This window comes from Arachis ipaensis, chromosome B3, assembly GCF_059453495.1.
Source record: "Arachis ipaensis isolate K30076 ecotype BB chromosome B3, ASM5945349v1, whole genome shotgun sequence".
NCBI classification, from domain to species: Eukaryota; Viridiplantae; Streptophyta; class Magnoliopsida; order Fabales; family Fabaceae; genus Arachis; species Arachis ipaensis.
In genome coordinates, this window is record NC_142438.1 from 806,091 (window position 1) to 822,126 (window position 16,036).

The 16,036-nt window shown below is 34.2% G+C and overlaps 1 protein-coding gene across 3 annotated transcripts; it reads right to left on the reverse strand.

The window, feature by feature from the left end:
- Positions 1–5,813: 5,813 nt before the first annotated feature.
- Positions 5,814–13,757, reverse strand: LOC107632428 (myb-like protein X). 3 transcript variants are annotated; one of them, XM_016336110.3, is made up of 4 exons: positions 13,071–13,757; positions 11,866–12,835; positions 7,186–8,380; positions 5,814–6,917 (listed from the first exon to the last, which is right to left on the reverse strand). In XM_016336110.3, exons 2-4 carry the CDS (start codon positions 11,941–11,943, stop codon positions 6,427–6,429), a joined length of 1,764 nt encoding a protein of 587 aa, XP_016191596.3. In that variant the 5' UTR covers positions 11,944–12,835; positions 13,071–13,757; the 3' UTR covers positions 5,814–6,426. The 3 variants fall into 3 exon arrangements, with proteins under 3 accessions (XP_016191596.3, XP_088365429.1, XP_088365428.1); XM_088509303.1 differs by having other exon boundaries at positions 13,347–13,737; XM_088509302.1 differs by having other exon boundaries at positions 13,207–13,645.
- Between the last annotated feature and the right edge of the window lie 2,279 nt (positions 13,758–16,036).

Consider the following 16,036-nt stretch of genomic DNA (forward strand, 5'->3'; position numbering starts at 1 on the left):
TCTTACTATCAGAGTATGTGGGTAGAAATTAAGAGAGATAAGGTTTTGTGGGAAGGGGATGGAATTGGCAGAGAGACAAGGCATTTGAGTTTGAATGTGACAACACTGATCATTTATGAAGCAAGGCTGAAGGCACCTCTTTAGGTGCATGCACTCAATGCATCCTCACCATACCTATCTAATACTCAGTCCCACATTAGTCATTACCAATGCACCTTCCATTCCTCTCTCTTTAATTTTACTTTTTTCTCCTCTCTATATACAAAGTTTTCAATATTATTAACATACTTTTAGATTGGACTATTTAATTTCATTTGTCTGTGTTGCTTTGATTTTCTGTATTATTAATAGGAGATTTTTTTAAAACAAAAATATTTCTATATATTATCATAATTTATTTTTCTCCTAAGAAAACTGTAATCACACAACACATTTATTGGTGCCGTAACCACTTCTTAACATACGTGTACTTTGAAAAAGGGTGAGGTATACGACCTTAGACAAAATTAAGTAGATACATGTGGTGTGATATCTGGTAATTTATTTATATAATAATCTACATATATTACGAGGGAGTTGGTTGCCATACTTTTCCATTACCCTACGCCCTCTTGTCTCGGTGAATGTATATTAAATTAGTATATATTTTTCTTTTCACTAACCACTTGATGATTCAACTATATATTAATTAATATAAGTACTTCAATTATATTCGTTTATTAAATGGAAAAGTTGTAATATGCGACATACAATTCCAAATACTTTTACTTGTAAACCAGATGATGATTTTTGTTCTGGATGATGCGAGACCAAAAATACTATTTCGTTTGTGGAGAAATAAGACAGAAAAGTAGGTTTTCAAAAATTTTATTGTGTTGAACCAAAAGAAATAATCGGACGACTGGTATTAATGTGGTATTAATATGGAAGAACGATGAAGATATTAATATTATTTAGTATGCTAATTATTTTATTCATTTCACATGAAGAGATAAAGTGTAGAACAGAATTTGAAAAATTTTTGAAAAAGGAGTCCTAACAAAATATTCAATACAATTAGATATTAAATATGCTAGAAATAACTGAAAAAAATATTTTGATTATTGATGATTGTAATGTTATTTCAGTCTTTAATGAAAAAGAAGAAGGAAGAATGAAATCTATATCTTATATTTAAGTTTTTTAAGACTTTATTAATGGAGGCAACTTGGTTAATTTTAGATATGAAGGTAGTATGTTTACTTAGAATAATAAATAGACAGGAGTTAACTTTATTAGGGAGAGATTGAATATATATGTTTGGCCTCTACCCAGTGAAAATAGAATTACCCAAATGATTTGGTTGTGCACTTAGATGACACAGGATTTGACCATAGACCACTTATGATTTTTTCGGATAGAGCAGGTTTTAAAACAAAAAAAAAAGTTTAGATTTCAGAAAAGATGGTGCGACAACAAAAAAGCTAGATATGTGGTGGCAAATTCGTGGCGTATGGAGGTTGAAAGTTTTTCGATGTTTGTATTATTCAACAAGCTTAAACAATGTAAACACAATTTGATTGCATAGCAGAAAAATTTGTCTACTAACTTAAGAAAAAATATTGCTGAATTGAACTCAAAGCTGAATGCAGAGAAGAATAAAGGCGCGGGGCTGACACCACTATGATCCGAGTTTTAGAGGCAAAATTAGAAGATGAATATGAAAGGGAGGAAAGATTCTGAAAAGAAAAGTCCAAGGTGCAGTGGTTGTATTGGGGTGATAAGAACACAAAATTTTTTCATACCAAATTTCGTATGCAGGGCAACAAAATTATTTTTTTAGATAAATCGTAATGATATTTTGATATTTTATTGACATTAAAATATAAATTAATTTTTTAATTATTTTTAAAATCTTATTTTAATATTATAAAGTATTTAAAATATTTTTTTAATAAATAATAATATATCCTGTTTTTAAATTTATTTCAAAAATACATAAAAATAATACTCAACACGCTGATACGTGATGGTACTTAAGTGTGTCCAACTGTGTCGAAATTTTTTTTTATTTTTTATTAAAAAATAGTTAAATTAAATAGACATGCATATCAGACAAATATTAATGAGTGTTATGTTTAAAATATGTTCAACACATAAACACGATAACTTAATAAAATATCCGGACATCATAAAATGCTACATTAATGAAATAACTAATGGATACTTAGTATCGGTTGTTTTAAAATAAATTAGGTGAAAGTGTCCCGTTTTGGTTTTTTATTGTGCTTTCCAAAGTTGAACCAAAGTTGGACCAACTCTATTGGTTTTAAAACAGATGATGATTTTAATATTTTTACCGTGACCACCATGGTTATTTAATACTCGCATAAACTATTCCCTCGGTTTTACTGTTCTAGTAGCTTGCAAATTAAATTATAGGGTCTTTAGGCTAAGATATTTTCGTCGGGGTCCCCAACGTACGTATACGCTTTTAGCTGTTCAAATCAATGCGTATGTTTCTGTTTTTGGACGTTCAATTGAATAGGCATTGCATATGATTGCATGTTACCTTTGAGGTCGGTACAGGTGTCAACGATCCAATATTAAGTAAAGTGATATATGAATTCCGGAATAAGTAGTTCAACTAAAGCTGGCAATGGTAAGGTAGGATAGGGTTGGATTTGTACTCTATGCTAATTTTATTCGTAGGTTGAAAGTTTTATTAAAATTCTACTCTATTCTATTTATAGGTTGAGAATCTCTCAACTCTAATCCTACCCGCATCCTAAAGTTCTAAACTCTACCCTACCTGCAGAAATATCAAATTTTTTTAAAGTAAATATAAAATTCAATCATTTCAAATTTTATACATATTAATAACATAAAAAATAAAAAACTAATATTTTAAATTACTAAATTAACTAACTAGTTTGGTGGTTGTTCACTTATTGTAAGTCATTATATAAGGAAAGTTGTGCGTTTAACTCTTACTTCCTTCACTATATACATATACATATGTATTATATATGAGGTACGGGTAGAGTAGGGTAGGATACACCCTAAACCCGTACCCTACCTACCTTATCCGCAGCGGGTCGGGTAGCCTACCCTACCCGAACGGATTGGACCGAGTTGGGTATCCGCATATAATAGATATGAATTGCCAGTCCTAAGTTAAACATGACTGTGTTGTAACAAAATTATTTTTTTTAAATTTAAATTAATAATAAGAATATAAATGATTATATACTTATATTTTTAACATATTTTTTAAGAGTTTTTTAAGTTTTTTATTTATCGTATATTAGATATTTTTATTTTAATAAAAATTAAATTTTATATATTTTGATCATAAAAATTAAAATTTTATATTAAAAATATAATTATTTATTATGTATTTTTTTATCAATTTAAATTTTCAAAAAAAATAATTTCATGACATAATATCATAGCTTCTATAATCAAAAGATTTATAATTCGATTTTTATTGAACCTAAAAAAAATTTGTAAGTGAAGTAAAAAGAAGAAAAATATACAAAAATTTAAGCAAATTCGAGAGGATATAAATCTCAAAAATTTATAGTAAAAAAACAAGATACATGATAATTATATTTTTAACGTGTTACGATATGTATCTTAGTTTATATATATGGATTATGTATATATTATAACATTATATTCGACGTAAAATCATTTAATGTACCATAATAGTCCTACATGGAAGAAATACTTGCAATTTTTTTAAAGAGAACATAAATTATTTAAGGTGTTCCACAAGCATGAATAATTTCTCTTTGCTTATTAGTGTTTTCCATATGGTCAGGGGTGAGTTATTATCACATGAATTATCTTTGTTAGGAGTATGATGTTGAAGAATCATTACATTTACATGTATATATGAATCAGTTGGGGTCCATGCATGCATGTGATTCAGTTCATTAGTGAGATTTTATTTTCTTTCAGCTCTTCGCTTTGTCTACTGATTATTACGTCTGTTCACCAATATCTGAAAATGTTTCATGAAATGAATTATATAAATATAACCTAATCCGCTTATTATTATTATTATTATTATTATTATTATTATTATTATTATTATTATCCTCCCGTCAAATGACTACTTTTTCACATTTATCGCGTAAGTGAATAAGTGATACTTAAAAAAAACGAATATAATTAAATAATTGTAGTTTTTTTAAGGATTAGAGTGGTATTCAATATAAATATTATGTAATGTACTATTTTGTAAATTAGCACATGCAATGCAATGTAGCAATTGAGGATAATACGCATTTAGGAATCGGGATGCGTGTTTTTTTTTTTTTCCTGTTACCAAAAATAAACATGGTATATTGTATTGTTTGTACAAGAATTTTTGCCCAACAATATATAAAAATCACAATTAGGCTCCATCTACATTTAAAGTTGAAGTGAATTATACTCTTAATGCCATCCTTCATTCAATTTTTTTTTTATTCTTCTTTTATGATAGAAATTGACAACCTTCGAATTAATTCAAGAACTTCAACCTCCCTTGTTCTTGCAAATATCTTCTTTTCATTAAAATATCAAGGCGCTCTCTCTACTAACCAAAAAGCTATGTTGCACATATATGAACACGGATATGGATACAGGACACGACATTATACAGAATAGACAGATACACGAATTTAAAATTTTTATAAGATACGAGAATACGGTATATATATAAAATATAAAATAATTTTTAGATAAATTATAATGATATTTTGATCTTTTATTAATATTAAAATATAAATTAATTTTTTAATTATATAAAATATTTAAAATATTTTTTGTTTTAATAATTGATAATATATACTATTTATAAATTCGTTTCAAAAATACATGTTAAGAAAAGGCTGAACACACTGACACGTGATGATATTTAAGTGTGTCCAAAATTGATTAGAGAATATTTTTTTATTTTTTATTAAGACGATTGAACACAGAAGATACACGTATCGAATGAATGTCAATGAGTATCGTGTCTAAAATATGTCAAACACATGAACACGATAAATCAATGAAGTGTCCATGCTTTATAGCCAAAAAGGAAAAGAAGAAAGTGGCAAGTCATATTATTGGGCTTATTAAGATATTTACACGTTGAACATGAACACAAGACAGAAGACAAGAGTAGTACTAGGTAGTCAAGGCACTAATGGTATTGAATCATATAGGAATAAAAAGATGATAAAATCTAGCAGTGGTCAAGTTAATTTTTTATGTGATTCTAAAATTAATTAACAATAAAAATTCTTTCTTTTTTTATTATTGTCATAACTCAAAAGAAATGAGCAACCCTATATATATAGTAGGAGCCATTGGTATTTGAGGGTGTCCAAATAGCAATGAATTCGGAAGAAGGGGTTGGGAAAAAGTTGTTTTCGTATTTAATTGACTCGAATGCTTCGTTGTATGGAGTATTAAATTAAATTAAATTAAGGTAGACAATTGTACACCTTGAACTTAATTTGAAGAGGCTTACAGCTTAGTTATGAAGACATTTATATACTCCTACATAATAAATCATTAATGAGGTTGGTGTGTTCTGCCAAACTTGTTGCTTGGGGGAAATTATAAAAACAATTTCTCTCTTTCTTCCCTCTCATCCAAAACTGAAAAGGAACCTAACTTGCAAAACCTAGTTTTTTCATTGTTGAATGCATATCAAGTACACCTCAAATATTCAATTCAAGACAAAGGGTTGGCCAGTGTATGCTACCATTATTCAAGAATATATTTCAAATCAACCTTGACCATATTAGGAGTAACACTCATTCAAACGACCAATAAAATTTACAGGATACTGAATGAATGAATCCGATCATTTTTTTTTCTTTTTTTTTTTTGAGGGGGCTCCCTTCTCTACCATACATATCCTTTTAAAAGAAAGTTCTATATGTTACAAATCAAAATTGTGGTGGAGTTGCCAAGGCCACACATGTATTCTTTTTCTTACATTCTCATTCCTCAATTAGAAACAGTGCCTCAGCTCTCAACAAAAATAAGATAAACAAGATGATGCACAAGCTAGCATGTTTCCGCTCCTCTCCTCTCTCTCCCAGTATCCACAACCTGCAAAGGCTGCATAACAAGAATTGCACCCCAAAACCAGGCCTGCAGCAATGCATCAAACAATGCAACTAATAGTGACACAAAGTTGGTCCAAGGTGAGTGATTGGTCAGACTCAGAAGTCACCACCCCAGACAGTTTTTAAGATCAATGCAATCAGCAGTCACTGGTTACTTTGTTGCAGTGTGTGCACAAATAACAAAAGAATGCTTTCAAGAAATTTGGAATCAGTTCCTAGCTCCTCCCTCGTGCTGCAGTTTTGGTCCCATATAGGGGGCTAGAAAGGAGGGTTTCCTCGTGCCGACTATATAATTGAAGTATCATGTGCCAATCATGCGTGTAGTCAATCAGTATGGAATGACATATGGCAGAGCAAAGACATCTACTGGCTCTATGTGCAAACCTTCTGACCATACTTGATGTGGTTCTGTAACCTCAGAAGATCCCACCACACGTCTCGTTTCTGGAAAATTACTGCTACCAAACAACCATTCTTGATCATCGAAACCAGACCACTCCTCCATTTTCGGGATTGAATATACCTGGCTTAGGTACTTGGTATCCGGATGAGGGGGTTTTATGGTTGCTCCAATGACCGGTTCAGCTGGTGCAGGAGGAGCAATATGGCTCTTGTTTGAGGGAACTTCAAACGGCTGAGTGTCAATGATGCCGTTTATCTTGCCTGCCTTGTTTTCTATCTTAACATTAGGGGCTGCTCCTCCTTGCCTGTCAGATGCATTTGGAATGGAAATTTGGCATGGTTCCAATATCCTTCCATTTTCGGCGAACAGGTGAGAGGAAGATGGTCTTGGCAGCTTACTAGGCCAATTGTCATTGGCTGTAAGAAAATTCAAAAGTTAACGACAACTCGTCAGCCAACAGCAAAACACTGAGCCAAGATCAATGTGACTGAAAAGATACCTACAATTAAAATAACAATCTAAACATCTGACATCATCATAAATCCACATTCTCTCTTGGGATGTTGGTATTATTCCATGTGTTAAACAATATTAATTCAAACCAGGTAAGAGGTGTAACCCATTTATATTTACATACAATTTGAAAATATCTAGTAATCAAAACGCATCACAAATAACACTCACCACGTGGAACTCCATTTGATTCAACATCCTTTCGTTTCTTGGGATTTTCACCAGTAACAGCATTCTCATGGCCGTTCTTGACTTGTGACAAAGAATTTAAACCTATAGGACCAGCTTTGTTGCATTCTTTTGATTTATTGAGCTCTATGTTTTTAACTTCGGTATGCTCCATAGCTTTCTCCTCTTTTTTCTTCTCTTTGTCCCTGTCTTTGTCCTTTCCATGCCCTTTTTTCTCCTTCTCTCTATCTTTCCTTTTTTCTCTCCGTTTTTCGTCTTTTTTTTCCTTAACCTTTTCTTTTCCTTCATCTTTCTTTTCCTTAACCTTTTCTTTTACTTCATCTTTCTTTTCCTTAACCTTCTCTTTCCCTTCAATGCTTGCTTCCAAAGTCTTCTCAATTTTTTTCTCCATAAGTTTGGATAATCCATCAAATCTGGGATGAATATTTCCAGCTTCCAAAGTCCTATTCTTCTCCAAAACTTTGGGTGCTCCATCAACTCTGGGATGAAAATTTCCAACATGATTCTGAACAGCTGCATTTGCAATAGGTCGGTCTTGAGCCGGGATTCCTTTTCCATCGATCTTCTTAGCAATAAAAGCCTTATCCTTGAGTTTTTCCTTACCATCAAGCCAAGCACCACTGCCCTTTCCCACAAACCTAACAGCCTCCTCCTCTTTCCTGTGGTCTATATTTGTGAACTGAACCAAATGATTTTCAGTTCCTCCGTTACCACCCCTAACCATCCTATCCAACTCCATGAGGATTTTAGAATCCTTGTTCTCCTTAGCCAGATGATTGTTTTGTCTGGCCTTCTCCCCATTGTCAATGGTATGCTGTTTGGCAGGTTTCTCCTCAACAAGAGTACCCTTCTTATCATTTTGCCTGGAATCCTTTTGGTAGGCTTTACCCACATTTGGACCCTCAGCATGTCGTGGAAATTCTTTGTCGTCTGCAGTGCCTGTTTTACTGTTATCTCTATCTAAGACCTTTGCCTTGTCCCTATCCTTCTCCTTGACCTTGACCTTGTCCTTGTCCTTGTCCTTGTCTCTATCTTTCTTCTTTTCTCTGTGTTTATCCTTTTTGTCCTTCTTTTCCTTATGTTTTCCATCCCTTCCTTCTTTTTCTCTCTTCTCCTTACTTTCTTTCTTTTCTTTGTCCTTTTTCTCCTTTTTATGTTTCTTTTCTTTGTGCTTTTCCTGAAAAGATCACATGGTGTAAAGAGATATTTCAGACTTTAGGTGCAGATTTAAGCAAACTTGGGAGCAACACACAGGCAGAATATTTTGATCAAATATAAGCATGAACTTCATTTTAATGCCTAAATTTCTTAGCAGCATCAAGCACCAGATATTTCAATTCAACAGAAGCATGAACATTCTAATAGGATAAAGCTGGCCATTCAAATTAACAATATTTCACAGCCTTTGCAATACATGACAATTATAAACGGCCAGTAATAACCCACAGATTAAAAAACAGAGCACAACACCCTCATATATTATCATGCCTGACTTAACAAAGAGCGAGATAATAGGTGATACCCCGATCAATTTGTTGCTCATATACAAAGGCAGCAAACATAGACCTGCGCAATCTTCTTCTTAATCACAAGACATAATCATCTAGACTACAGTTAATATATTAGCCTACTGTATGGGATCAACGACATATATAATTCTTAAAATTAGAAATTAGGACCCACTAAGGATATTTTTGTGTAAAGCTGAAGCTTCTTGTGAGGGTTTTGCACACCCATTACCAAATGAAGTGACAAGATAAGCCCTAATGCTAAATAAGAAAATTTCTACATGGTGCATTTGACAAACTAAAAACTATAGCATTGAACAGCTCATGTGAAAATAATTTCATTTTAGTGCAGAGTGGAATTTTAAAGGGATAGAAGTAAAAATGAGTTAAACACAGATATAATCTATGGTAGGATACAATGTCATTGTTTGATTCATGTAAACAACTCCACCTACTGAGTAGAGAGATAAGGCTTTATTGTTGTTTGTCAATGCAGAGTAAAATAGGAGAAGCTTAAAATTTAATTATTCAAATGAGGAAAGCATTGCTGGTAAATTCATTTCTGTCATCCCATATGTCAAATGATTAGCACTTCATATAGATTCACTTTCTGTATGTCTTAAACATATAACATTGAGGTTAAGGCTAAAGAAACACTCATATTCAGAACTCGATTATTGCACATAATATCAAGCTACAAGAATACAGTTTCATGTAAGGTCATGTTAACATGCAGCATGCTTTGAATATCTTACACTTATATTAGTTGAAGATTCAAGCAAACAGCCATAATCTCCACAACTAGACCATATTCTGCCCTACAATCCCTTCAGCATATCAACCAATTTGTTAATCTAACTGATCTTGATAAAATCAACCTCCACAATGAATGCCCTCAAGGAAGAAAAGATACTTGGTTTTACTTTCCATTTGATCTCAAAATATTTCCCTCATATGCTGTTAAGAATTTAAAGACATAATTTACTCAGGTGTCATTTTTGTCCTTTGCATGTACAGCTGGAGGGGGAAGTGGCATTGAAAAGCCACTGATCAGCTAAATCACGAGAAACCTAAATATCATAATCATCTTCGCTTAAGGTAAGAGTGTTGTAAAGTAACTGTACTTAATCAGGTATACCCTGAACTCTCCTTAGAACTCATCTTGCAAAGAATTGACTACCTACGAACCTGAAGGCATGAGGTACCTATTAGGGAATGTTACAGATGCAAGGATCCTACCACAGATTGAAACAAGGAACCATCCTGTTAACCAACCCTATTAGAGGAGGAGAGATTGGGACACCAATCATATGGCACATTTCAATTATTCCCCGTGTGGTAGGGGAAGGGGAGATTGCAAATAAAGAAGTTCACAACAAGGAACTTTGATTTTTATTTTTTATTTATGAAAAAGTTCAAAAAAAGGAACTTTTGCAATTGTTGAACTCTCACATGATTCCATAACTGTCCCTTAGTTTCCAAATTCTATACCCATCCCCCCCCCCCCCAAAAAAAAAACAAAAAACAAAAAAACACCAGCTTCAAAATTCTCACTCTTGCTTACCAAACCGATATTTAGATCCCCTTTTGGCCAGTGTATGGTTTTGCTAACAGCAGTTATTTCAAACTTTTTAGTGTCATATTAGAATACACATCAGATTAGGCTTAAGTTAAAAATACACACAGGCCATTTCAAACAGTGGCCTGTCTTTGAAACTTCAAAAAGCTGTTATTATTATGTCAACATGGCCAGTCTTTTAAAGTTTCCTATCATATGCAAGATCAGGTCATAAAACCTTTAGATCTTTTCCCCAAATGGTTGTCAGTATCCTTCAACCAAAAGCGCTCTAAATCCTATCATTCCACATCAGTCAGCAGAATATGATTGTTAGAACATACATGAAGGATGAATATCTATGTAGGCCACCCAAAAATTTGAAAATCAGGCTTTATTCCATGTGACAGAAGCAAGAAATAAAAAAAAGCATTGCTCTCAAACAATACTGATACTTGCTTAAATAGGTAACGTGTCATACTATTTTAAATCGGAAGACAGAACATCAAACACAAAGATAACTGTTTTACAACAAAAGCACTCATCACACAAATCACACCCTATGGTTAGAGAACCTGCACCTACTCCCCTGCAAAACCAGCAAAAATCCAAAACAAAAGTAGTAATTTGCATGGTAGTATGAATGACTGCACTATATGTGTTTACTTTGTCAAGCATGCTAAATACTATTATAGGCAGCTATGAATCAAATGATACATCCATGCTATTAACAATTTAACATGAAAGTAGATATCTATTTTACAAGGGAAGAATAAATCCCAATGGTTTTCTATCAAAATAATTAAACTATGTTGGTTTCCAGGGAAAGACAATATAACAATGAGGATTTAATGAAACTTGTGAGGAGATCGATGTGCATAGAACAGGATATACATACAATGTTCAAAATATCCTTGCTCCTAGAGCAGCAAGAACATAATTTCTACACTCAATCCTCTTTGGAACTTATATAATCAGCAATGCACTTCCACCAAACTGTCCAAAATCCAATTTTGGACACAGCCCAGAAGTATTTCAGACAAAATACAGAAAAATATAGCATGAATCACATAAGCATATAAGATGACAAAGTGAACATTTGACATGACATGCAACTATGGGAAGTAGTATATCATAAATGAACGAAAACTTCCATAAACCAAGATGAACAAAGCCCACTGGTCCATGCAGGAAAAAAAATTAAACTATCAAATTCAGTATGATATGAACTTAGTCGTACTCCGTTCTCACACTCTCTACCCCCCCCCCCCCCTTTTCTTCCCCTCTCCCAAAAAACAAAAAAACCAAAATCCTTTGTGAATTTGTGATGTAATCTTTAATCATCCTAAATTGTATCCATACCCCAATTAAACAATACCTTTCTACAAATGGTCTGTATGTCATTGTTTGAAAGAGCCTATGTAGTGGACTCTAAGCAACAAATTCATTATTACTTGGCATGAAAATTATCCAATATTATGATTAAATTGAGCAAGAATGCATGACAGCACTTAGTCTCCTCCAATGTCTAATGTACATAATCATGCAAATTAACATTGTCAAACTCCATGTGAATATAGAATTAAAAAGTATAATAACCTTTTTTAACAAGTCTACTTCATCTGTTCTAGCTTCCTTTTCATATCCTGGTGGTGGAAATGGAAAGCACCGCGACATTGCACAAAATCCAGATATGCCCAGTGCAAAATCCTTCCAAAATTGAGAGTGCTTCAATTAGTTTCCAGCAGCAATGTTCCAGAAAGGGAACGAAACAGCAACTATGCTCCTGTCCATGCACCATGTCATCACACTCATTTCCAGTTTTAATATTCCTCCATAAACCTCTTGCTCACTAGAAACACGGATTACGGAAACCACCAAGGTTTGCTTTCCTTCACCAAAATATGAAAACAGCTCAAACTATTATTACGGAACTTAATTCAAAACTGCGGAGCACAGCAACTACTCAATCTAAGTCTAACTCAGTAAAGTCCTAGTGCAACCACAGATGAGGATTCAACACAAACCCAATCAGTATAAGTTTGGGAGCACTATGGACTATGGTATGGTATTAAGCTCACCCTAACAATGTCAATCCAAAAGGGTTTCTTCAGAAACAATAATGGACCACCAAAATCAGATCCTCTGTGTTTCCTCGACTAAAAACAAAGAATGATCAACTTTTTCTCCGTGCCAAGGCCAGAAACCAAAACGATTCCCCAGCTAAGACTGAACAAGGGAACACCAAAAATGAAAGACTGGGAAAGGCTTTTTGTACTGTTTCAAAAATCCGTTCTCAAAATCTTGATCACTGTTACTGATATAGACAATCCTCTTCCATGCTCATAGTAGCAATGTTCATCCCCATCTTAAGCAATCTCCAAGTGCAAATGATCAAACACCTTAGCCCCAAATCCACAATTTGAACCCTTGAAGAGACTAGAGCTCATGCCCATTTCACGAAGGAGCAACCCTCAGTCTTCCGTTGAATCACACACTCTGATCAAAACCCTAATCACTCGGAAAATTTCCAAATTCCGCAACTGCCGAGCTTCGATCCAAAGAAACCCTAGAAAAAGGAAAATCCACCAAACCAAACAAGTTGAGTATACATACATACCCGTCAAAAGACACTCGCATAGAAAGAAAACCCTAATCCCAATTCTGGAAAACGTTCGTTGAATAAAACCCCTCCTTCCCCGGTGGAGAGAATAATACCAAAAAAACAAAGGAAGAAGAAAGAAAGCGCATTAAAAAGCAGCAAAATTGAAACGGAATAAAGAGAATCGAACACTTTTAGGTACCTAAGCAATAATGGGTATCGATCAAAAGGGGGAAAAGAAGCTCTGATTCGAAGCGTTAACGAGAAAACAAAAAAAAAACGTGAAATTTCGATTGGTGAAAGAGATTAGAAGGGGAAATTTTGCTGGAAGAGATTACCTTGCCCGCTACAAAGTGGACATTGTAGGAGGACAAGATCTCTACCTCTCTTCACAGGAAACACGAATACACCAAAAATAACAATCTTAATATATGGTATAATATTCTATAAAAAATATATTTTTTTTTGAAGGAAGTACTTTTTTTTCTTTCTTTCTTTTCCTTTTTTTTCCCCTTCTCTTTCTCTTGTTCTGTGTTGTGTTGAATTTGGTATGCTATGTGATATGATAGAGCTGTTTCTTGCTCCCTTTCTAGATTCTGGGTTTTTGGTTCTCTTTTGTGTTTTTTCCCACTGCTTCTTTTCTCCTCTCTCTCTCTCTCCCTCTCTCTCTCTTCCTTTGGTTATGGGGTGTATGCGTTTGTGTGCTTTGAGTAATTGTGTATCGTGTTGTCTCTCGTATATAAAATCTATAATTATTGCTAGGTTATTTATTTATTTTTTTATTATTTTTTTTCTCGCTTTCTTTGCTCTTTCTCTATTCCTAATGGGCTCTAAGGTGTTGTTCCTGAGTTCGGAAGTTACACGCGAGAGAGATTGGAAGAAGAAAAACAAAAACATTTGAAAACCTAAATACCCGAAATTGTAACAAAAGAAAAGGGGCAAGAAAGGGAAACCATAAGGCCAGGCCGAAGCACATGCACATGACTAACATCTTTGTGATCTCAGGGATCTAATCAGGTGATAAGGGTGATCAACTATTAAGACTAAGAAGAATAATCTTTTGCCATCAAATTATTCGTATAGATAGATAGTCAACATTTAAATACAAAGGATTTTTTAAAAAAATTCTTAATGTGAAATTAATGATTTATAATTTTGGTGGTAAGAGAGATGAGAGAGAGGATGTGAGAGATGGAAGGATAGGGTTAGACAGCCACAACACTAGGACAAGGATCTAAGCTTCTGGAATCGAGAAGAGTATTTTTGTTTGGAGAAGAAATTTTTTACTATTTTTTACTATTTTTATGGACAGGCTACTAGAAAAAATATTGAAGCAAGAATTATATAGCTTATTTACTTGGATGAGGCAGATCAGTGACATATATTTGTCACAAAAACAGAAAAATGGTATAGTATACCTATTTGCTTTCATACGATACACCACAAAGGGAAGAATTTTAAAAGCAATAACATAAATGAATTACACACCATTAAGAAAAAAATGAGATTTTTATGAGAGAGGCTAAATATAGAAGGGAGATTAATACCCAAGAGAAGAACGCGATAGACGTTGAAGCTACTATGAGGCATGTAGATGACGGAGTATTCGAACGTGGGAGAAATCTTGTTCTGGGAGGGGATCACGTGGAAAGTAGGAAAAAAGATAGAAAACATGAAGGATCCATATGGAAATGAGTGGAGAAAGAAAGTAGAAGTCTCGGTGGCAAAAAATAACTTGAGCTGGATGCAGAAGAGTATTATTGGGGCCACGACGAAAGCTATAGACTTCGGCATGTTGAATGCAACAGTTCGAAAGGACTAGCTTCACGTAGTCAAAGTTCGTGAGATGGGAGAGTACAAAGCCTTGCTGACCGTTGATAGCGTTCTAAGTGCGAAAGAAGCTCTCACACTTAACATAGATGGTCTGTTGAATATTTTAATAGCATATGGAGATAGAAGGATAATGAATGAAGCGAAAATAGATAGGTGTGGCTAAAATGCTTTGGAGTTCCTCTACACGCTTGGTCAGAAGATACATTCTGAACTATTGGTGGACAGTGAGGTGAGGCAGTGAAGTGTAACGAAGCAACAAAATTCTATTTGTCATTTAGTGTTGGACGAGTGCAAATAGATACATGTATATTTAATGTTATTAACAAATGGATACACATTATCACAGGCATAAGTGGATTTGATGTGTTCGTTAAGGAAGTTGGAAGCGAGGTATATGGCACAGTGTGTTATATGATGATGGATGATATAGAAGAAAATAGTAGGATCATCATGAGAGGAGGATATACGACTAGCAAGATAAAAGTGAAGATTGTGGAAATGGGAGTACACCGTTGTTGTTGGAATGAAATGCAGTGGTAGAGATGGTGGTGCAGATGGCTAGAGAGGAAGATCAATAAAATGGTAGTGTTGTAATTTACCATGAAGATTTGAATAAATGGAGGAAAGAATTTTCAAATCAGGAAACGACACACACGACAATTAAGGCAATTAATTCAATTATGAAGAAGACTGATTTTAGTGGGATATCCTACCAATAGCGCGGATGCTAATTCTGATAGAACATTATCATGAGATTATAATAGAAGTCATGTGGTAGCTGAGTTAGAAATAACGAGCAATAATAAAAGGAGTTTGGGTGCTATGAAGCCCAATGAAGTTATGCAAACCAATAGTATTAATGACCATATTAACATAATAAAGCTAAGAAGAGTCTATTAGGCAAACAACAAATAGCCCCAAATGCTAGAATTGATGTTGGACTTAAAGTGGAGCAGATTGGGAGACCTATGGGACGGCATATTCACATTGTGAGACCCCAAGGTTGTGCGATAGGGGAGAGGATGTATGGTGATGATGCACAGCTCAACGGTGGTTCTAGCAGAATCATCGATGGTAATGGCTAACCGAGTAGTGGAAGTCACACCTCGAAGAGGGGGCAGTTTCAACAAGTAAAGGTGAATGGAGGTCGCACGCACACGCGACTAAGTCGGTGAGGGAGGTGGTGCGAGCCACGACGCTGCCGGCAGGGGTAGCCATCCAAGTTCATTGCCAATGATTGCTGTGCTCACTAACGGAAGAACGACAGCATGCGCAACGAGGGACACTAGTGCTGGTGTGTGTTCCTGTGTTGGTGTTGCAGACAAAGACCCTGAT

Excerpts from the sequence above, each read along its gene's own strand:
- LOC107632428 (XM_016336110.3), bottom strand. The coding sequence starts at position 11,943 with ATGTCGCGGTGCTTTCCATTTCCACCACCAGGATATGAAAAGGAAGCT. Across the intron at positions 8,381-11,865 it reads AAGTAGACTTGTTAAAAAAG|GAAAAGCACAAAGAAAAGAA; the intron begins GTTATTATACTT and ends TGATCTTTTCAG. Across the intron at positions 6,918-7,185 it reads ATCAAATGGAGTTCCACGTG|CCAATGACAATTGGCCTAGT; the intron begins GTGAGTGTTATT and ends ATTTTCTTACAG.